Source organism: Mobula birostris, chromosome 2 (genome assembly GCF_030028105.1).
Source record: "Mobula birostris isolate sMobBir1 chromosome 2, sMobBir1.hap1, whole genome shotgun sequence".
NCBI classification, from domain to species: domain Eukaryota; kingdom Metazoa; phylum Chordata; class Chondrichthyes; order Myliobatiformes; family Myliobatidae; genus Mobula; species Mobula birostris.
In genome coordinates, this window is record NC_092371.1 from 241,448,523 (window position 1) to 241,472,230 (window position 23,708).

General features: G+C 42.2%; 1 protein-coding gene across 4 annotated transcripts in view; it reads right to left on the bottom strand.

Annotated features, from left to right (window-relative positions):
* Window positions 1-23,708, bottom strand: part of bach2b (BTB and CNC homology 1, basic leucine zipper transcription factor 2b) — a 348,705-nt gene that overhangs the window by 95,670 nt on the left and 229,327 nt on the right. For all 4 annotated transcript variants that reach the window (XM_072251653.1, XM_072251652.1, XM_072251655.1 and 1 more), the window contains one exon: window positions 1,045-1,299. In XM_072251653.1, the coding sequence (XP_072107754.1) occupies window positions 1,045-1,299 (255 nt within the window). The remainder of the gene's footprint in view (window positions 1-1,044; window positions 1,300-23,708) is intronic.

Below are 23,708 nucleotides of genomic sequence, written 5' to 3' on the forward strand. Positions count from 1 at the left end.
TTATGTGGGATTTAATCAAATATGAATCCAGGATAACAACCAGACTTGATATTTCTGATTTTACAAGGGGAGCCAAGTTCCCAAGTTAATCAAGAAGTTTATTTCGTTTGGCTTTGGGATTTCAGTTTTATCATCATTTAGTTTAAAAAATTATTGCTCATCCATTTGTTTATTGCAGCCATACCAGAAGTCAGAGAAGATAGTGTGTTATCATCATCAGGTTCAACCAAGAAATACAATTGTGTGTCAGCTGCATAACTGTGGAAACCAAGTTTATGTACTCTAATGTTGTCTCCTAAAAGGAGTATGTATCAGGAGAAGAGTAGGGGACCAAGACAGTTTCTCCGAGCAATACCAAAAGGTACACTGTATCTCTTAAAAAATTGGTCGCCAAGACAGACAAAATATTTTTCTCTAAGATATATGAACAAAATCAACTTAGGGCACTACCAGAGAGGCCAACCCAATTCTCAAGGCAATCTAGGAGAATTTTGTGATCAATTGTGTTGAACGCAGCACTTAGATATAAAAGAACTAGAACTGAGACTTTGAGCCTACAGTCACTAACGATTTTGGTAAAAGCCAGCTCCGTGCTGTAGTTTTGTCTAAAATCTGACTGAAACTTTTCTAGAATTTTGTTCTCATTTAGAAGGTTGTTGAGTTGGTTGAAAATGTCTTTCTCAAGAATCCTTCCCAGGAAGGAAAGATTTGATATAGGCTCGTAGTTAGCTGGTACCTCACTATCAAGATTTAACTTTTTAAGTAGGGTTTTGATAGCCGCAGTTTTGAGGGCCTCTGGAAAAGCTCCAGTCTCTAGGGATGTGTAAATGATTTTCCTAACAGAAATGAAAACACTTAAAAGTGTGGTAGGGACAGGGTCGAGACAGCAAGTAGATGGTTTACTCTTCATTATGATCTTATAGAGTTCTGAATCAGAAATAGAGTACTTGCAAATTTCAACTGGTTACCGTCTTTTGGCTGTAGAGATTACCAGTATCTGTAGCTATACTCTCCCTAATCTTAAAGTAAGACACTACATCATACCTCCTCAGGTAGAGTGATAACAAGCTCATGTTCTGTTTGCCCAATCAAAGTCTGTAGGAAATATTCGCTGCACGCGGCTAGGACAGCGCGGTGGGCACGGAATTCCTTCCTCTCCACCAGTACGGTCACATCGCAGAGGATATCCTGCTTGCGCTGGTCATTCAGGCACAGGAGGATATTTGTACAATGCACTGTTGACTCATACACATACATGGGTGATTCAGACTTCTCATCCACAGACATTCCGTTCAGACCCTAAAAAAAAAGAAAGAATGTGCACGTTAGATTACTTCCACACTGTAATATAGTGAAAAGTTAATTTAAAAGTTAAGAAACGTCTGCAGGGCATTGTCAGAGCACACAAGAGGAAATACATGTGATCACAGGGAAAACATGCAAAATTCACACAGAAAGCACCCAGGTTCAGGACTGACCCCAGGTTGCTGGAGATGTGAGGAACCAAAACTAACTCCTATGCCATTGTGCCAAACACTTATTACTGGTATTACTTATAGGTAGTCACAACCAAATATTAGTTGGATTTGGCTTTAAAGTTTTAAACCATAGCCAAAACTCCGAAAATATTTTTGCTGATCCAGATACATAATGGAATTATTACTCTGGTATAGAACAAGGCCGTTGGGCTCACTGGGGGGAATAGCAGCTTCTGGTAAAGCAATTCTGTCAGCCTCAATCTTTTACTCGTTCTCCAAAGACCCAAACATTTTATTCACTCCAGTGTCTACCTTTCCTGAGGGAACCTGGGTGGATCAGAAATTTTCTTCACTTTTTATCAGTCACTTTATCTAAATGTTCAGGTGATTCTAAGGTGGCAGTCAACTACTTATCAGAGGAAAATGAAAGTTCCTAGTTGTTGTGCCTGGCCTTAAAAAGAGAAATAGTGTTCCACAGAGAGATGTTTCACACTAATGTTAATATGAGGGAGGCATGGTGGCGTAGCAGTCAGCACAATGCTTTACAAGTACAAGCTGTAAGATCGGGGAGGAATTCCCACAGCTGTCTGTAAGCAACTTCACCCCAGGACTGCCTGGGTTTCCTCCCTCACTCCAAAGACATACAGTTAGGGTTAGTGAATTGTGGGCATACTATGCTGGTGCCGGAAACATGACCCTTGCCCAATCACAAACACACGCCTTGCTGATTTGATTTGATGCCAACGATGCATTTCACTGCGTGTTTCGACGTACGTGTGACAAATGAAACTAATCTTTAATTACTCAATAATGCAAAATCATATTAAATAAATTATAAATATCAACTATTATGATAGATATCAAAGCTCCAGCCGTCGAAATATAGCCGTCATTCGTAAGGCCAGTGATGTTGCTCATTCGTAAGGCCAGTAATGTTGTTCATTCGTAAGGCCAGTGATGTTGTGGGGATGGAACTGGACTCTCTCACGGTGGTGTCTGAAAAGAGGATGCTGTCCAAGTTGCATGCCAACTTGGTCAATGTCTCCCATCCACTACATAATGTACTGGGTGGACACAGGAGTACGTTCAGCTAGAGACTCATTCCACCGAGATGCAGCACAGAGCATTACAGGAAGTCATTCCCACCTGTGGCCATCAAACCTTACAATTCCTCCCTTGGAGGGTCAGACACCCTGAGCCAATAGGCTGGTCCTGGACTTATTTAATAACTTACTGGCATAATTTACATATTACTATTTAACTATTTATGGTTCTATTACTATTTATTATTTATGGTGCAACTGTAACGAAAACCAATTTCCCCGGGATCAATAAAGTATGACTATGACTATGACTAGGAAGTGAGGCAGGCCCTTCTCAGTCAAGGTTGCTGTGACCATTGGGGCATCCTTGATTTATTTATTTAGAGACACAGTGTGGAACGGACTCTTTCAGCCCAACAAGCTGCACTGCCTGCAATCCACCTATTTAATACTAGCCTAATCAATCACAGGACAATTTACAGTGCACCTTTGGAATGTGGGACAAAACCACAGCATCTGTAGGAAACACAAATGGTCTCTGGGAGAATGTATAAACTCCTTACAGAGGACGCCAGAATTGAATTCCAGACTGTGGTATGCCTTGATCTGTAACAGCTTCGAGGTAACTGCTACACCACCCTGGCACCCAAGACATTGCAGCACCCTTCGTCACTCTATCCCTGATCAACAACCTATTTTTGATCAGTCAACAATAAGTTAGTTGGATTAGTTGGATTGTTTTTGGTTTTTCAGGGAGAAGGAATTTGTGGGGTCTATCCTTTCTCCGGGTCCGGTTAGTTATTGTTTCCCCTTGCAAGAGGTCTTGCTTTCAATTCTGCTGACCTCCAGCTAACTTCCAAGGCTGGCCCAAGTTGTGGGTGTACTAGTCTTGTTGTTCAGTTGTTAAGTCGAGTCCAACTCTTCGTGACCTCATGGACCATAGCATTTTCATGGAAGATAAGGAAGAAGAATTGCCAGGCCTTTCTTCTGCACAGATACTGCTGCTGCCCAGGTTGGGACCCGGCTAGGTTTGAACTCAGGACCATCTGCCTTGAAGTCCAGTGCTGATACCACCACACCACCAGCTGGTGGTGTGTACTGGTTTACATACTACCAAATAGCAAAGTGACAGCAGTCAGTCACATTTGTATAACAATTAGCTATATCATTAGTTATCAATTTCCTGTAATAATTAGCTATCAAATAACACTCTTCATCTCATGTGCTCAATATTTATTGCTTATTTTTTTATATTATTTTCTTCTTTTTGTATTTGCTGTCCTTTTGAGCTTGTTGTCTTTTGCACTCCAGTTATATACTCAAGTCAACCATATAACAATTACAGCACAGAAACAGGCCATCTCGACCCTTCTAGTCCGTGCTGAACTCTTACTCTCACCTAGTCCCACTGACTTGCACTCAGCTCATAACCCTCCATTCCTTTCCTGTCCATATAGCTATCTAATTTAACTTTAAATGACAACATCGAACCTGCCTCAACCACTTCTGCTGGAAGCTCGTTCCACACAGCTACCACTCTCTGAGTAAAGAAGCTCCCACTCATAGAAACATAGAAAATAGGTGCAGGAGTAGGCCATTCTGCCCTTCGAGCCTGCACCGCCATTCAGTATGATCATGGCTGATCATCCAACTCAGAACCCTGTACCTGCCTTCTCTCCATAACCCCTGATCCCTTTAGCCACAAGGGCCATATCTAACTCCCTCTTAGATATAGCCAATGAACTGGCCTCAACTGTTTCCTGTGGCAGAGAATTCCACAGATTCACCACTCTCTGTGTGAAGAAGTTTTTCCTCATCTTGGACCTAAAAGGCTTCCCCTTTATCCTTAAACAGTGACCCCTCGTTCTGGACTTCCCCAAAATCGGGAACAATCTTCCTGCATCTAGCCTGTCCAATCCCTTTAGAATTTTATACCTTTCAATAAGATCCCCGCTCAATCTTCTAAATTCCAGCGAGTATAAGCCTAGCCGATCCAGTCTTTCATCATATGAAAGTCCTGCCATCCCAGGAATCAATCTGGTGAACCTTCTTTGTACTCCCTCTATGGCAAGAATGTCTTTCCTCAGATTAGGGGACCAAAACTACACACAATACTCCAGGTGTGGTCTCACCAAGGCCTTGTACAACTGCAGTAGTACCTCCCTGCACCTGTACTCCAATCCTCTTGCTACATGTTACCCCTAAACATTTGCCCTTTAACTCTCAACTCATGTCTTCTTGTTTGAATCTCCCCCACTCTCAATGGAAAAAGCCTATCCACGTCAACTCTATCAATCCCCCTCATAATTTTAAACACCTCTATCAAGTCCCCCCTCAACCTTCTATGCTCCAAAGAATAAAGACCTAACTTGTTCAACCTTTCTCTGTAACTTAGGCAATGAAACCCAGGTAATATTCCAGTAAATCTTCTCTGTACTCTCTCTATTTTGTTGACATCTTTCCTATAATTCAGTGACCAAAACAGTACACAATACTCCAAATTTGGCCTTACCAATGCCTTGTACAATTTCAACATTATATCCCAGCTCCTATACTCAATGCTCTGATTAATAAAGGCCAGCATACCAAAAGCTTTCTTTACCACCCTATCCACATGAGATTCCACCTTCAGGGAACTATTCACCATTATTCCTAGATCCCTCTGTTCTACTGCATTCTTCAATGCCCTACCATTTACCATGTATGTCCTATTTTGATTAGTCCTACCAAGATGTAGCACCTCACATTCATCAGCATTAAACTCCATCTGCCATCTTTCAGCCTTTCACTCTTCTAACTGGCCTAAATCTCTCTGCAAGCTTTGAAAACCTACTTCATTATCCACAACCCCACCTATCTTAGTATTATCTGCATACTTACTAATCCAATTTACCACACCATCATCCAGATCATTAATGTATATGACAAACAACATTGGACCCAGTACAGATCCCCGTTGGTGTGGTCTCTCATTGATTCTGTTATAGTTATTAATCTGTAGATTTGTTGAGTATTCCCACAAGAAAATGAACCTCCGAGTTGTATATAGTGACATATATGTACTTGTGATTGTAAAATTTACTTTGAACTTTGATTAAATGCTTTGTTTTCAATTAGTTCAACTGAAAGTAACTACCAAGTTTTTAGAAATCAAAAAGCATTAAACAAAATTGCCAACTCAAGGCTATGCATTATATTTGCTGTTCATTTAATCAGTCATATCAGACTCTCTATATATTGTCCTTACATAATCAAATTATGTAGCTGTTATGGCATAGAAAGTGAAGTGGTTGATTGAGTCCATGCTGGCTCCCAGAGGAACAATTCCTTTAGTAGAATTCCCTCTCCTTCCTCAAAGCCCAACAGATGCTTTCCAGAGAATAAGAAATTCCTTTTGAAGGCACTGACTGAATCTGCTTCTACAATTTTAGCAAGCTGTGAATTCTAGTTTATAACTACTCTGAGTAAAGAGTTACTTTATCTAAAACTGCCAATATTTGACGTCTCCATCAAATATCCTCTTTCCTTCAAGGAGAATAATGCCAGCATTTCCAGTCCAACAATGTAACTGAAAATCCTGATTCTTAGGTTTATGAATGATTGTTGGAGTTTGCAATTATGTTATTTCTTATACACCACTGCCCACACTGCAACAGAATATGTGGATCACTGATCAGCCCCCACAGCCACCTGAGATTCCACCAACAGACAACCCATTGGGAGAACATCATACTTGACTTGAGTGACTGCAGTATTTATATTACTGCACAGTTCATTGAACTAAGAGCTCTTGACATGACGGGGAAGGTACATTTGATACCAAAACCAATGTGATGGCGCATCATAACACAATAATAGGGCAGCACAGTAGTATAGTGGTTATCACAAGGCTTTAACAGTACCAGTGACCTGGGTTCAATTCCTGCTGCTCCCTGTAAGGAGTTCGTACGTATCCCCGTGACCGTGTGGATTTCCCCCAGGTGCTCTGGTTTCCTCCTACAGTCCAGAGATGTACTAGTCAGTAGATTAATTGAACATAGAACATAGAACATAGAATAGTACAGCACAGTACAGGCTCTTCAGCCCACAATGTTGTGCCGATCCTTAAACCCTGCCTCCCATATAACCCCCCATCTTAAATTCCTCCATATACCTGTCTAGTAGTCTTTTAAACTTCACTAGTGTATCTGCCTCCACCACTGACTCAGGCAGTGCATTCCACGCACCAACCACTCTCTTGAGTAAAAAACCTTCCTCTAATATCCCCCTTGAACTTCCCACCCCTTACCTTAAAGCCATGTCCTCTTGTATTGAGCAGTGGTGCCCTGGGGAAGAGGCGTTGGCTATCCACTCTATCTATTCCTCTTATTATCTTGTACACCTCTATCATGTCTCCTCTCATCCTCCTTCTCTCCAAAGAGCAAAGCCCTAGCTCCCTTAATCTCTGATCATAATGCATACTCTCTAAACCAGGCAGCATCCTGGTAAATCTCCTCTGTACCCTTTCCAATGCTTCCTCATCCTTCCTATAGTGAGGCGACTAGAACTGGGCACAGTACTCCAAGTGTGGCCTAACCAGAATTTTATAGAGCTGCATCATTACATCGCGACTCTTAGACTCTATCCCTCGACTTATGAAAGCTAACATCCCATAAACTTTCTTAACTACCCTATCTACCTGTGAGGCAACTTCCAGGGATCTGTGGACATGTACCCCCAGATCCCTCTGCTCCTCCACACTACCAAGTATCCTGCCATTTTACTTTGTACTTTGCCTTGGAGTTTGTCCTTCCAAAGTGTACCACCTCACACTTCTCTGGGTTGAACTCCATCTGCCACTTCTCAGCCCATTTCTGCATCTTATTAATTTCTCTCTGCAATCTTCGACAATCCTCTACATTATCCACAACACCATCAACTTTGTGTCATCTGCAAACTTGCCAACCCACCTTTCTCCCCCCCACATCCAGGTCCTAATAAAAATCACGAAAAGTAGAGGTTCCAGAACAGATCCTTGTGGGACACCACTAGTCACAATCCTCCAATCCAAATGTACTCCCTCCACCACTACCCTCTGCTTTCTGCAGGCAAGCCAATTCTGAATCCACCTGGCCAAACTTCCCTGGATCCCGTGTCTTCTGACTTTCTGAATAAGCCTACCATGTTCGACCTTGTCAAATGCCTTACTAAAATCCATGTAGATCACATCCACTACACTCCCCTCATCTATATGCCTGGTCACCTCCTCAAAGAACTCTATCAGGCTTGTTGGACACGATCTGCCCGTCACAAAGCCATGCTGACTGTCCCTGATCAGACCATGATTCTCTAAATGCCCATAGATCCTATCTCTAAGAATCTTTTCCAACAGCTTTCCCACCACAGACGTAAGGCTCACTGGTCTGTAGTTACCCAGACTATCCCCACTACCTTTTTTGAACAAGGGGACAACATTCGCCTCCCTCCAATCCTCCAGTACCATTCCAGTGGACAACGAGGGCATAAAGATCCTAGCCAGAGGCTCAGCAATCTCTTCTCTCGCCTTGTGGAGCAGCCTGGGGAATATTCTGTCAGGTGCCGGGGACTTACCCATCCTAATGTATTTTAGCAACTCCAACACCTCCTCTTCCTTAATATCAACATGCTCCAGAACATCAACCTCACTCATATTGTCCTCACTGTCATCAAGTTCCCTCTCATTAGTGAATACTGAAGAGAAGTGTTCATTGAGGGCCTCACTCACTTCCACAGCGTCCAGGCACATCTTCCCACCTTTATCTCTAATCGGTCCTACCTTCACTCCTGTCATCCTGTTTTTCTTCACATAATTGAAGAATGCCTTGGGGTTTTCCTTTACCCTATTTGCCAAAGCCTTCTCATGCCCCCTTCTTGCTCTCCTCAGCCCCTTCTTAAGCTCCTTTCTGGCTACTCTATATTCCTCAATAGACCCATCTGATCCTTGCTTTCTAAACCTCATGTATGCTGCCTTCTTCCACCTGACTAGATTTTCCACCTCACTTGTCACCCATGGTTCCCTCACCCTACCATTCTTTATCTTCCTCACCAGGACAAATTTATCCCTAACATCCTGCAAGAGATCCCTAAATATCGACCACATGTCCATAGTACATTTCCCTGCAAAAACATCACCCCAATTCACACCCGCAAGTTCTAGCCTCATAGCCTCATAATTTGCCCTTCCCCAATTATAAATTTTCCTGTCCTCTCTGATTCTATCCTTTTCCATGACAATGCTAAAGGCCAGGGAGCGGTGGTCACTGTCCCCCAGATGCTCACCCACTGAGAGATCTGTGACCTGACCTAGTTCATTACCTAATACTGGATCTAGTATGGCATTCCCACTAGTCAGCCTGTCTACATACTATGACAGGATTCTGTCCTGGACACACTTAACAAACTCTGCCCGTCTAAACCATTGGAACTAATCAGGTGCCAATCAATATTAGAGAAGTTAAAGTCACCCATGATAACAACCCTGTTATTTTTTCACCTTTCCAAACTCTGCCTCTCAATCTGCTCCTCGCTATCTCTGCTGCTACCAGGGGGCCTATAGAATACCCCCAATAGAGTAACTGCTCCCTTCCTGTTCCTGACTTCCACCCATACTGACTCAAAAGATTGGTCACTGTAAATTGTCTGGTGATAAGCCAAGGTTAAATAAGGGGTTGCTGGGCAGTGCAACTAGAAGAGACTACTCCGTGCTGTTATATACCTGCATGTGTTGGCGCATGACCACGTGGTTAAGGAGTTCGTCTAGTGATTTGAAGGTCGCTAGTTCGAGCCTCAGCTGAGGCAGCGTGTTGTGTCCTTGAGCAAGGCACTTAACCACACATTGCTCTGCGACGACACCGGTGCCAAGCTATATGAGTCCTAATGCCCTTCCCTTGGACATCATTGGTGTCGTGGAGAGGGGAGACTTGCAGCATGGGCAACTGCCAGTCTCCCATACAACCTTGCCCAGGCCTGCGCCCTGGATACCTTCCAAGGCGCAAATCCATGGTCTCATGAGACTAACGGATGCCGATATAGCCCTAGGGTTCATTTTTTCTGTGGACTGTCACTTCAAAACGCCGAGAGAATGAGACTGACTTTTGGGGCACTGTTGGATTTCTGCTGACTGCAAAATTGCTTGATTACTATGGTGAGAGAGGTGGAGTTATTTGATGGACAATGAATGTTTATGGTTTCTCGCGGCTTGTTTTGAATAAGCAAGGTCAGATGATCCTCTTACAGACACACACAGTTCAGAGCCAAGATGGTTTTGATCAATGAAAGTCACCAGTGAGTGGGGTCGCTGGTTTCAACTTTCAGTCGCCCAAAAGGGGTGAGTTAAGATCGAACCATAGTATTGATAAACGACTCTCACAAAGTACTGCAACTAGAAGAAGTTGGCAGAGAGGAGGGGAGAGAATGGTTTGAAACAGAAGAAACCTAGTGATAAAGAGATCACTGTTTGGACTCTCTTCTAAGTAGCCTGTAAGGGTGAGTTTGATTCCATTCGAATACAAAAGTGTGATTGTCACATAGTTAATCCATAGGAGTGGGTTCTCTGATGACAGAAAACCTTAGTGAATACCACTTGTGTGTTTCCCCTTTGTCTGGGTGTAGTAGTTCACTGAAGAAAGGCATCCCTGTGGCAAATCACTGTTGGAGTTATTTTGTATGTCGTGGAACTGGATAAGTGGCTATCACGTAGTGTGTTTGGGGTAACCGTATGTGTCGACCCTTGTCTGCGTGGTGGTTCCCTTGAAGATGGTCCCCTTTGTGATAAGCTACTGTTGGTGATATTTCTTGTGAGTATTCGGAGGACTACGGGAAGATCGATGACACCTGTTTGTTTGGATTACAAATATCTCTCTCTCATCTCAAATTCCATAGATTGAACTGAACAGAACTTTCTTACATACCATCGTAAGACTGTATCACTTACCACCCTTGCTCTGAAGTTTGGGGATTTATATATGTACACCTAAATATGCATAACCCCGGTAACTCTTAATTTACCTGGTTAAGTTACTATATGACGTAGTTACTAATAAAATAGTGTTTTGTTAACAGCAAAACCAGATGCCAGGTGTGTTCTATTGCTGCTGATACTTTTAGTGTTGCGTGCATGTAACCGGTACTTTCCCCAGGGTTGTGTGTACGTAACAGTGCTGTAGCTCAATAAATAAATAAATGCAGCCTCTCAATCCCAGCTGTGCTAATGCATAATATTAATGGAGACACTTCAAGAAAAAAAAACTTCTCCAGCAGGATTTGGGAAATGGACAGAAAACCATTTGTGTGTGAAAACGTGCTAAATGGTGTTATGCAGAAGATCTTGGGTGGTGGGGTGGAGATATATCTCTACCAAATGAGATGCAAGGTGCTCCTTACCTCCTCTAGCCTGCAGATCACCTTTGGGAAAGGTTTAGCACCTGCTTAGCCCCCAGTCAGGGTCACGTGAAGCCATGGGAGCAGGTGGTGAAAGGTCAAATGAGCAGCTGGTACATATCACAAGTCCTGGTTATGCGACCGCTGATGCCTGGCAGGATATCTCTGAGGAGTATTGATAATGGCTGGGGTCACCTGTCTTGTAAAGACACTGGCCAGAAGAAGGCAATGTTAAACCACATCTGTAGAAAAATATGGCAAGAACAATCATGGTCAAAGAAAGACCATGATCGCTCACGTCACACCCTATAACAGATGAATCAACGAGCAAGATATCTGTGCTAGTTTGCCTAATGCATTCGAAAAAGGCTTACCGTACAAGGCTTCATGCTTATTACAGGCAAAATTTGTTACTTTAGGTGCAGTTGCACTGTACATAGATCTGTCAGTAGGTTTGGGAGTCAAGACCACTACTGTAAATGAAGCAAACTTACTTCATGTAACATCAGCAGTTCATAATATGGTTTTATAAACTTAAACTGCCCAACAATGACAACAGCAGTTGGAGGCCAGTTAATTGAAAGGCCACTGGGGAATGCATGGGGTTTACTTGACAACATCTTCAATCTTGTGGTGGCAAAGGATAAAGTCCGCAAGAGGACCTGAATATTATAGGTTTCATCTTAAAAAAAAATCAGCTCAGCTGACTCCATAATATTTGCTCTCCTGAAGTTCCTAATAAGATGTAAATATTATTTCCATTTCAGGTATTGTAAGAATAAGCTTGCTTCTTTCCGACACAAAATGCCTTCCTGTTCTGGACCAACTGGGAAAATGGGCCAGGAAATGGCAGATGGAATTTAATGCAAACAAATGTGATGTGTTGCATTTTGGAAGGACAAATCAAGGTAGGACATACACAGTAAATGGTAGCACACTGAGGAGTGTGGAGGAACAAAGAGATCTGGGAGTTCAGATACATAATTCCCCGAAAGTGGCGTCACAGGTAGACAGGGTTGTAAAGAAGGCTTTTGGCATCCTGGTATTCATAAATCAAAGTATTGAGTATAGGAGCTGGGATGTTATGGGGAGGTTGTATAAGACATTGGTGAGGCCAAATTTGGGGTATTGTGCACAGTTCTGGTCATCTAACTATAGCAAGGATATCAGTAAGATTGAAAGAGTGCAGAGAAGATTTAATAGGATGTTGCCGGGTCTTCAGGAGTTGAGTTAGAGGGAAAGATTGAACAAGTTAGGACTTTATTCCTTGGAGCGTAGCAGAATGAGGGGAGATTTGATGGAGGTTTACAAAATTATGAGGGGTATAGACAGAGTAAATGTGAATAGGCTCTTTCCACTTAGATTAGGAGAGATAAATGCGAGAGGACATGGCTTTAGGGTGAAAGGGGAAAGGTTTAGGGGGAAGATTAAGGGGAACTTCTTCACTCAGAGAGTGGTGGGAGTGTGGAACGAGCTGCCATCTGATGTGGTAAATGCCGGCTCACTCTTAAGTTTTAAGAATAAATTGGATAGATACATGGATGGGAGAGGTCTGGAGGGTTATGGGGGGATGCAGGTCAATGGGACTAGTGGAATAACATTTCGGCACAGACTAGAAGGGCCGAATGGTCTGTTTTCTGTGTTGTAGTGTTCTATGGTTCTATGGTGTGGTAATAGTACAAAATTATCTCCATGTTGATACTTGAAATAATTCCTTTGAGAAAGGAAATATTTGAGAAAATAATTTGAGAGAAATAATTCCATTAAGACCTAATTAAAAATTTCTGTGATTAAGTGCCAGGGATGATATTTATGCAAAGGTACTTAAAAACATGTTACAACTCGTAAGCCTAGGAACCAAACTGCTAGTGATCAAATCTGTGTTGTAATAGTTTGTGAGCACACTAAATATTGAATGGACGCTGTTGCTTCCTAGTAAGTTTGTTTTATTGAAATGAAAAGAGTGGATGATCCTTAGTAAATTGATAATAAATTTGGTGAAAATTCAGATGTTTGTACTTGACCACTGGGATAGTCCATCACATCTTATGGAATAGGGGTTAGTGGATTTTATAGCAACAGAGCTACTTTGATCCCTGCACCAAACAGGAGGAAAATATTTAAGGTTAGCTATAATGAAGTTTGAATTCAGTAAGAAGTTTGACTGGGAAAGAGGTTAAGGGTTACCGGATGGTTAGGAAAAAGCCACGACTAAATGGCAGAGCAGACTCAATAGGTTGAATGGCATTATTCTGCTCCTTTGTCTATTGTCTAACAGTCAAAGTTTGGAAGGACAAAAAATATATCAAGGGAAAAAGTGTAAGAACAACATTAATCACCATTTGCCATAACATAGAAACTACAAAATGTAATTATATCCCAAGAGTAGAGAAAAAAAAACAAATACAAAATATATTTTATAAATATGGAGGAAATGGGCCGATTCAGGGTGGCAATGATTGGGTCTTTTAAGAGACTCCTGGATGGATACATGGAGCTTAGAAAAATAGAGGGCTTTGGGTAAGCCTCGGTAGTTCTAAGGTAAGGATATAGCTGGCACAACTTTGTGGGCCAAAGGGCCTGTATTGTACTGTAGGTTTTCTATGTTTCTATCTCGGTTGGTCTTTCCCTGACCAGGATTGCTTCTGTTCAGTTTTTCTACAGAAGTGGTTTGCCATTGTCTTCTTCTGGAGACTATCTTTACAAGATGGATGATGCCAGCCATTATGGCTACTCTTCAGAGATTGTCTGCCTGGCAGGACTTGTGACATGCACCAGCTGCTCCCATGGCTTCACGTGACCCTGATCGGGAGGAGGCTAAGCAGATGCCACATCTTGCCCAAGGCTGACCTGAAGACTATGGGAGAGAAGGAGCATCTTACCTTTGGTAGAAGGCCGGCTGGTGGCGCAATGGCATCAGCGCCGGGCTCCGGAGAGAAGGCTCCCAAGTTCAAATCCAAGTCGGGCCACCCCCCACCATCCGTGCCGGGTTCAGCATCGAGCTAGCCACTCAGCCCCGTTTAAAAAAAAAGGTCGCGTCAGGAATGTTCATATCGTGAACCCGGCTAATCTGAAAGGAGACCAATCCTGACACCACACGCCAGGCAAGGATGGCTGACTGTCTGGTGCGACACGTTAAAAAAAAACCTTTGGTAGAAATGTATATCCACCCTGCCACCCAGGTTGGCATGGATAAGACGGGCCAACCAGTCTGAATGGAATTGATGAGAATATTGGGAAAATATATGATAAGGAAAATTAATGGAATAATAGGGCTTTTTTTTTGGGTCAAATGGGCTCCTTCTTGGTTTTAAAGAATGATTGGAAAGGCAAGCAACACACACAAAGCTGGAGGAAATCAGCAGGCCAGGCAGCATCTAGAGAAAAGAGTACAGCCGATGTTTTGGGCTAAGATCCTTCATCTAGACTGGAGGAACAAAAGATGAGGAGTCAGAGTTAGAAGGTGTGGGGAAGGGAGGGAGAAACACAAGGTGACAGGTGAAACTGGGAGGGAGGAGGGGTGAAGTAAAGAGCTGGGAAGTTGCTTGGTGAAAGAGATACAGGGCTGGAGAAGGGAGAATCTAATGGGAGAGGATGGAAGGCCCAGGAAGAAAAAAAAAGGAGAAGCATCGGAGGGAGGCGATGGGCAGGCAAGGAGATAAGGTGAGAGAGGGAAAAGGGGATCAGGAATAGAGAAGTGGGGGGGGGGGTATTACTGGAAGTTTGAGAAATTGATGTTCATGCCATCAGTTTGGAGGCTACGTAGACAGAATATAAGGTGTTGCTCCTCTAACCTGAGTGTGGTCTCATTGTGACAGTAAAGGAGGCCATGGATGGACATTGGGAATGAGAATGAGAATGGGAATGGGAATGGGAAGTGGAATTAAAATGGGTGGCCACTGGGAGTCCTGCTTTACCTGGCGGAGTGTAGGTGCTCAGCAAAGCAGTCTCCCAATCTTCGTTGGGTCTCGTCAAAATATAAGAGGCCATTCTGGGAGCACCAGATCCAATAGATCAGTGGTCCCCAACCACCGGACTGCGGACCGGGCCGCGAGGAAATGATATGAGTCAGCTGCATCTTTTCTCGTTCCCTGTCACACACTGTTGAACTTGAACATAGGGTTGCCAACTGTCCCATATTTGCTGGGACATCCCGTATATCAGGCTAAATTAGTTTGTCCCATATGGGAGCGCCCTTGTCCCGTATTTCCCCCTCTAAGGTACAGCATTCCTATGAAACCTTTCGTGCCGAAATGGCGTGAAGCGAAGAAGCAATTACCATTAATTTATATGGAAAAGATTTTTGAACGTTCCCAGACCCAAAAAATAACTTACCAAATAACACATAAAACCTAAAATAACTCTAACATATAGTAAAAGCATTAATGATATGATAAATTCACAGCCTATATAAAGCAGAAATAATGTATGTACAGTGTAGTCGGGAAGATTAAGCCAAAACGGATTTGTGGAAAAAAAATCAGCAAGTACGTGCATGCGCACGCCACATATGCGCACATCAGGCATGTGCACACAGGTGCCTGCGCAAGGCTTCATGGTCATGGTAGTCTTTCTCAGGGTAAACACAAGTGTCCCATCAACACACACAAAAAATGCTGGTGAACGCAGCAGGCCAGGCAGCATCTATAGGAAGAGGTACAGTTGACGTTTCGGGCTGGGACCCTTCGTCAGGATTTGACTGCTACTTTTGTCCCTTATTTGGGAGTGAGAAAGCTGGCAAACCCCCCAGTTGGCCGGTCCACAAGAAAATTGTCAATATTAAACCGGTCCACGGTGCAAGAAAGGTTGGGGACTCCTGCAATAGATAACCCCAACAGACTGAAAGGTGAAGTGTCGCCTCACCTGGAGGAATTGTTTGGGGCCCTGATTTGTAGTTGGGGAGGAGATGTAGGGGCAGGTGTAGCACTTGTTCTGCTTGTAAGGATAAGTGCCAGGAGGGAGATCAGTGGGAGGTTAAGGGAGTCACGTAGGGAGCGATCCCTCCGAAACGCAGAAAGCGGGGGTAGAAGGAAAGATGTGCTTGGTGGTGGGATCCTGTTGGAGATGACGGGAGTTACAGAGGATTGTTTGCTGGATCGGAGACCGGTGGGGTGGTAGGTGAGGACAAGAGGAACCCTATCGCTTGTGGGGTGGCAGGAGGATGGGGTGAGAACAGACGTGTGCAAAATGGAAGAAATGCAGTTGGGGGCAGCGTTGATGGTGGAAGAAGGGAAACACCTTTCTTTGGAGAAGGAGGACATCTCCTTCATTCTGGAATGAAAGGCCTCATCCTCAGAGTAGATGCGGCGGAGATGGAGGAATTGAGAGAAGGGGGATGGCATTTTTGAAAAGGCATGTGATTATTGGCAAGAAAGGGGAGTTTCTAATAGTCACCTGCAAATGTCAACTAATTCCATACATAATATCAATATCACACCGAAATTATGTCAAGGAATGACTTACAGATGATAAATGGAGAAAATCAATTCTAACAAATAATACAAATTTCAATGACAAGAAAACAAACAACATTGCTAGATAATTAATAAAGTAGAGGTACAAAGCAGTGTCATACTAAAAACAGCGCGTTCACATTGTTGTATAACAGCATGAAACTACATTCCATAATTAGGCAAAGTTATGTAAGTAATATCAACAAAGCTGTATAGAATGATTGTTATTAAGGCTGCAATTTTAAATTGGATTAAGAAATGTAATGACTGAATACTATCAGTGAGACATATAATCACCCAACTATTATTTGTACTTAAGGGGTCAAGTGGCTCAGAGTGAGTGTTTCTGAACCAAGTAATAATGGTTTTAAATCCCATTGTGGAGACTGGAGCACGTAATCTATGCTGATTCTCCAATATGTTACAAAGGACTGAACATTGTTGAAGTTAATCTTTTTAGCAAAAGCAGAGGCTATTGCCTCAACCAATATCACTCTGCATCAAGATCATAGATACAGAAAGGTGCCAGAAAAAGGCCACTAACATCATGAAGGATCTTAGCCACCTTGTTCAATGACTGTTTGTCCCACTCCCATTAGGGAAGATTACGCAGCACCCACACCAGGATCAACAGACTCACAGTTACTTTCCCCAAGCAGTAAGAGTGTTCAACACTTCCACCCACAAACCTACCTTTCCACAACCCGCCACCCATCACCACAACTTTATCATGTCCTGTCAGAATCACATTATGTACAGATACTTCTGTACCTAATGTCGCTTTATGTACATAATATCAAAGTATATAAATGATCTTACATATTTATATTTATTGTGTTCTTTATCTTATTGTGTTATTTTAAGTGCGGCAACAGATCCAGAGTAACAATTAATTTGTTCTCCTTTATACCTGTGCACTGCGTCCTGAATCTTTATTAAAAAAACTATCTGATCACTATCACATTGCTTGTTATGTGATCTTACAGTGTAGAGATCAGATGCTTTATATTGAAATACTTTAAAAAATTTGAAATACTTTTAAAAATAGTCACAATAGCAATGGATGCAAAGCAACGTAAGATAAGCCTGGGTCATGAAAAGTACTTTTTCTTTCTTGTCTTCTATTAATGTTGTCAAGCTTAACTAACTCAAATAAAAGTAAACAGCCAAGTTTCATGTTGCTTCTGGCAAGATAATAACCAACTTTTTGGGAAAGGTGTTCCGTAAGGGAAGTTCTGCATGAAGTACTGGTGACAAATTTCAAGTTTAATTAATTACTTGAGTCTTAAGTACAAATCTTCTTACCTACCTAGTCCAGACATGTTCCCCTGCCTTGTCTTGTCTATGGAACTGCTGAATGAATACTTCATGCAAATAAAACCTCACAGTTCTAACTTGCATCCAAAGATTTAACCAAAGGATTCATATATAAACTTTTGAAAAATCAGTCAGTAATGGATTATTTGACAATGACAGGCACCAGAGGGAAGATACAGCTTGACCACAACAAAACTTGAAGTTTTTGTGACTTGCCAAATAGTCAGGTAATTGCCAGGAACAGGAACATTAGCTGTCTTTTTAGGTCAATCTAACATCCAAACTACTATGCCAGTTAATCAAGAAAAAAATACAAGACGTATTATTGCACAGTGTAGCACCTCACAACATGGTGAAAGTACAGTATGCAATAAGTCATTTGGGAAGCTCAGTTTGTTACGGTACACACCCTACCATGCCAGTGTCTGTGGTTTAGATACTCCGATTCTCCAGAGTATGGATAGCTGCTGTGATCCCTTTAAATATTCAGTCCGCTCTGCTAATTGGCGGCCAGGATTTGGGTATTTAGAGAGCACCTGAACTCAGGTTTGGTGCTCAATCAGCAGCTCAACTTTGGTTCAGTCTGTGATTGTGTTCAGGATTTCTGTCTCATTTGGATTCTAGGGTAGTTTAATCAGGTTCTCGGCTAGCAACTAGTCAAGAATTCTAGGCAAGCTATGCCTGCCTTTCCATTGACTATGTGGAACAGTCCATGTTTGAAGCCTTCCTCAGTTATACTCTTCCTTGGTTACACTGACGACTGCTTCAACTTCCGCTCTGCCCTTAAACTCACTTTACCCATCTCTGACACCTCCCTCCCCTTTCTCGATCTCTCTGTCTCCATCCCTGGAGACAAACTGTTGACCGACATCTTTTATAAATGTTCTGACCCCCACAGTAACCTTGACTATACCTCATCCCATTTAATGTCCTGTAAAAATGCTATTCTCTTTTCTCAGTTTCCTCGGCTCTGCCATATCTGCTCCTGGGACAAAGCTTTCCATTCCAGGACATTAGAGATGTCTTCTTTCAATGAACTGCGTTTCCATTCCACCTCCATTGATGCTACCCTCACCTGTACCTCCTCCATTTCCCACACATCTGCACTCACTCTATCTTCCCACCACCTTAATAGTGATAGAGCTCCTCTTGTCCTTACCTACCATGCCATGAGCCTCCACACCCAACACATCATCCTCCGCAACTTCCAACATCTCCAAAGGGATCCTACAACCAAACATACCTTTACCACCCCCTCCCCACTAGGGATCCTCCTTCCCTGATTCCCTTGTCCATTCATCCCTTCCCACTAATCTCCCTCCCAGCACTTACCTTTGCAAGCAGTCTAAGTGTTACACCTGCCCATTCACCTCTTCCCTTAAGTCCACTCAGGGCCCCGGACAGTCCTTCCAGTTGAGGCAACATTTCATCTGCAGATCTGCTGAAGTCATCTATGGATTTCCTGTACTCTCTTCTATATGGGTGAGACCCATCATTACTAGGGCTAGGGTGTTACTCTTTGGAGAGAAGGAGGATGAGAGGAGACATGATAGAGGTGTACAAGATAATAAGAGGAATAGATAGAGTGGATAGCCAGAGCCTCTTCCCCAGGGCACCACTGCTCAATACAAGAGGACATGGCTTTAAGGTAAGGGGTGGGAAGTTCAAGGGGGATATTAGAGGAAGGTTTTTTACTCAGAGAGTGGTTGGTGCGTGGAATGCACTGCCTGAGTCAGTGGTGGAGGCAGATATACTAGTGAAGTTTAAGAGACTACTAGACAGGTATATGGAGGAATCCAAGGTGGGGGCTTATATGGGAGGCAGGGTATGAGGGTCGGCACAACATTGTGGGCCGAAGGGCCTGTACTGTACTATTCTATGTTCTATGTTCATCATGACAGCTTCGTCACACACCTCCGCTCCATCCACCAAAGGCAGAACTTCCCAGTGGCCAAGCCTTTTAATACTTATTCCCATTTCCGTTCTGACATGTCAGTTTGTGGCCTCCTCTTATGCCAAGATGAGGCTACCCTCAGGGTGGAAGAGCAACACCTTATATTCCATCTGGGTAGCCCCCAAACCTGATGGCATGAATATCGATTCCTCCTTTCAGTTAAAAAAATTCCCCTCCCCCTCTATTTCGCACTCTAACTTTTGTCTGTTCTCACCTGCCTATTACTTCCCCTGGGTCCCCTCCTCCTTCCATTTCTCCTATAGTTCACTCTCCTTGCCTATCAGATTCCTTTTCCTCCAGCCCTTGACCTTTCCCACTCACCCAGCCTCACTTATCACCTTTTAGCTAGCCTTCTTGCCTCACCACCCCCCCCACCTTTTTAATTCTGGAAACTCCTTGTTTCCTTTCTAGTCCTGAAGAAGGGTCTCAGCCCAAAATGTTCATTTCCATGGATGCTGCCTGACCTGCTGAGTTTCTCTAGCATTTGCCTGTGTGGATCTAGTCAACAACTCTTTTCTCATCTGAGTCTCGAAATAGTGTCTCGATCCTAGCCTCAGATACTCCAGCACTTGGGTCCTTACCATTCTGATCTAGGCCTCTCATCACACAGTCACTATTGTTAATCAAAGCACATTCAAGTCCCTTGTGAGCTCATCATCGGAAGAAAAAGTTCAAAGTTCAATGTAAAATTTATTATCAGAGTACATACATGTCACAATACAACCCTGAGATTCTTTTTCTGTGGGCATACTTAGCAAATCTATAGAATAGTAACTGTAAACATCTGGAACTGTTAACTATAAACAAACTGTACAAATGCAGATAATAAATAAATAGCAATAAATAAAAAGCATGAAATAACAAGATAAAAGAGGTCTTAAATTAGTGTGGTTATCTCCTTTTGTTCAAGAGCTTGATGGTTGAGGGGTAGTAACTGTTCTTGAACTTGGTGGTGTAAGTCCTGAGGCTCTTGTACCTGATGGTAGCAGTGAGAAAAGACCAGGCCTGGGTGGTGAGGATCTCTGATGATGGATGCTGCTTTTCTACGGCAATGTTTCATGTAGATGTGCTCAATGTTTACCCATGATGAATCCACTAACTTTTGTAGGACTTTCTGCTCACAGGCATTGGTCTTGCCATACCAGGCCATAATGCAGCCAGTCATTACACTTTCCACCACACATCTATAGAAGTTTGCCAAGGTTTTTGATGACATGCCAGATCTCTACAGACACCTGAGGAATTTGAGACGCTGCTGTGCTTTCTTCGCAATTGTATTTATATGATGCGTCCAGGACAGGTCCTCTGAGACAGTGACACCCAAGAATTTAAAGTTAATGACTATCTCCACCTCTGATGATTACCGGCTCACAGACCTCTGGTTTCCCTCTCCAGAAGTCTACAAGCAGTTCCTTGTTCGTTTGACATTGAGCGAGAGCTTGTTGTAATTAAACCATTCAGCCAAATTTTCAATCTCCCTCCAATGCTGATTCATCATCTTCTTCTATTGTACTTCTCAATGGTTAAAGGAATATAACATACATGCACATATTTCTTGCATCTTTAGTACTTTACTCGTGCCTCCCTGCATCGAAAAAATATTGATCTCACCGCTTTTTCTTCCCACAATTATTTTGAACCTACAAGTTCATAATGATCCATCTGTCATTGGAAAAGGTTGCGACTGGTTTTCTGAATCAATCATCAAAATGATTTCAAACATTGCCATTAACTTGCAATATTTTGTTTCGCAAAGAAGATTCTTTTGGGCAACATGGTAGTATAGTGATTAGTGTAACACTGTTGTAGTGCAGTGTTCAATTTCACCACTGTTTGTAAGGAGTTTGTACATTCTCCCCATGGTGATGTGGGTTTTTTCCGGGTGCTCCGGTCTACGGATTAATAGGGTCACCGGCTAACTGAGTGATATGGGCTCTTTGGGCTGGAAAGACCTGTTACCGTGCTGGATCGCTAAATACACTAACTGCTTTAGCTCTATAGAGAATAACTACTGCTTCACTAGCTTCTAGAACTTGCATCCATTGTAGTAAATAGTCTCTGGATTCTCTTTAAAACTTTATCCTATGAAGGTGTGTTGTTTATTATTGGGACACAGTACGAGTCAAGGCTCAACTAGCCATCAGCGAAATTCTACACTTTTTGTATTTTATGAACTGTATACTTCCTTGATCATGTTATATTAATTCGGTGGATCTAGTGTTGGCTGGTAGGTGGGGAGTAAGAGGGCAGAGTTTTGGTCTGTGATGGGATCCTGGGAGTAGTAGATGTTGAACAATCCAGTCTATTTTGGCACACATCTGATAATATGGAATCTGCAATTCCATAATATCACAAATTGGATAAGGTCTTAATTTTGAAATCCTAGATGTTTCTGCTTCTAAAACCCTTGTAAAATGTAAATTTTATTTCACTGTCGCTCATTGGGTAAAAATATCTTTCCTCATATTCTGTCCTCAAAAATATAAATCTGTGGCTCCTGGGACTAGGGTGGACAGAGAACAAAATTTTATACTCACAATCCAGGTAGAACAAAAACAGCTCTAATAACTCTAGATACAAAACACCTTTGCAATGAAGAACTCAGCACATGTAATATGTCCTGAGATGGCTTTATTCTTTGAGATGGTGCAGCTAGTAACAAATACCTCCCTCAAAAGTGCTATGGGGCAGATTATGAAAGACATTATGTGAACAAAAATTAAGAAAAATAAATTCCAGTAGTTTCAGTCAGAGTTAAGAGATCCATAAAGTCACAGAGCATAGATTTATTAAGTCAAAGGACAATTGCTTGTGAACCAAAGGGGAAGCTTCTGAAGTCATATTGTACTATTTATAATCATTATTTGCCTCTGGTGTTGCAGTTATGAGAAAGTTATTTCCTTAGAGCTCTGGTTATATTATTGCAGTATTACTGGACTCGTCTGAAGTACTAATTACAAACATTGGAGATACCACTCCTCACCACAAATCCTTCTTGGGCAATGAACCCATTCAAAAGTGTTCTTTAGTTTTCTTTTTCTGAAACCTCCACCCCCAGAAATCACAAAGTAAAACCAGTTGAGAAAGACCACAAGGAAACTGTGAGATTTACACCTTGTTTAGTTAGCATTAATACTGTAAATGTCAATAAATTAAGACCTGTACAGTACTATTGAGAGTTTAAAATGAACAAAAAAAAAACAAATACAAGTGGTTTAGTTTATACACGTATAGTATAGGATCAACTTATTTTTTAAATGCACGTTACTTTTAAGTGCATTCTCTGAATGCAGTAACTTTGGCAAGGGTTTACTTATTGCTCATGCCTCAAGAAGGTGATGAACCTCTTCCATGGATCACTGCTTTCCTTATTGTGATTGATACATGCTTTAAGATTGAAGTTATAAAGGGACTGACTTAGCAGCAGCAAAACATTTATACTATTCTGCTTAGCCTACAGCAATTAAGTCCGCTGGTCTCATTAATCTCCTCTACGCATCCATGGACATGTTCATGTTGGAATGAAGAAGCTGTGGCCAAAAATGATCAAAACAGTTCACCCAGCAATTGTGCAATACAGTATTATTAAATCAAAAAGCCTGATCATTTAATACTTTGCTCTTTAAAAACTATTTTCTCCTCTTTCCATAAATGCCAATCGTAATACATAGTCCATAAATATTTCACTGAGCTAAATAGCATGAGTCATTCCACGGACGTGATAAATGCTTTTAGCATTACTGGTTGGAAGACATAGCAAAACATTCAAACCATTGTCATCATCAGGGACACAAGCATCCCAAAAGGTGGTCCTCAAGAATGTAGCATCCATTCACTAAGGAACTTTCCCTCTTTTTGTTACTACCATTGCTGAGGAGGGACAAAAACCTAAGGATGTACACTCTACGTTTTAGGAATAACTTCTTCCGTTCTGCAATCATATTTCTGAAGGGTGTACAGACCCATAAACACTACCTCACTATTCCTCTTTTGCTCTATTTATTTATTTTCCTTTTTATTGTAACTTCTTTTCTGTCTTACACTGTGCTACTGCGACAAATACAAC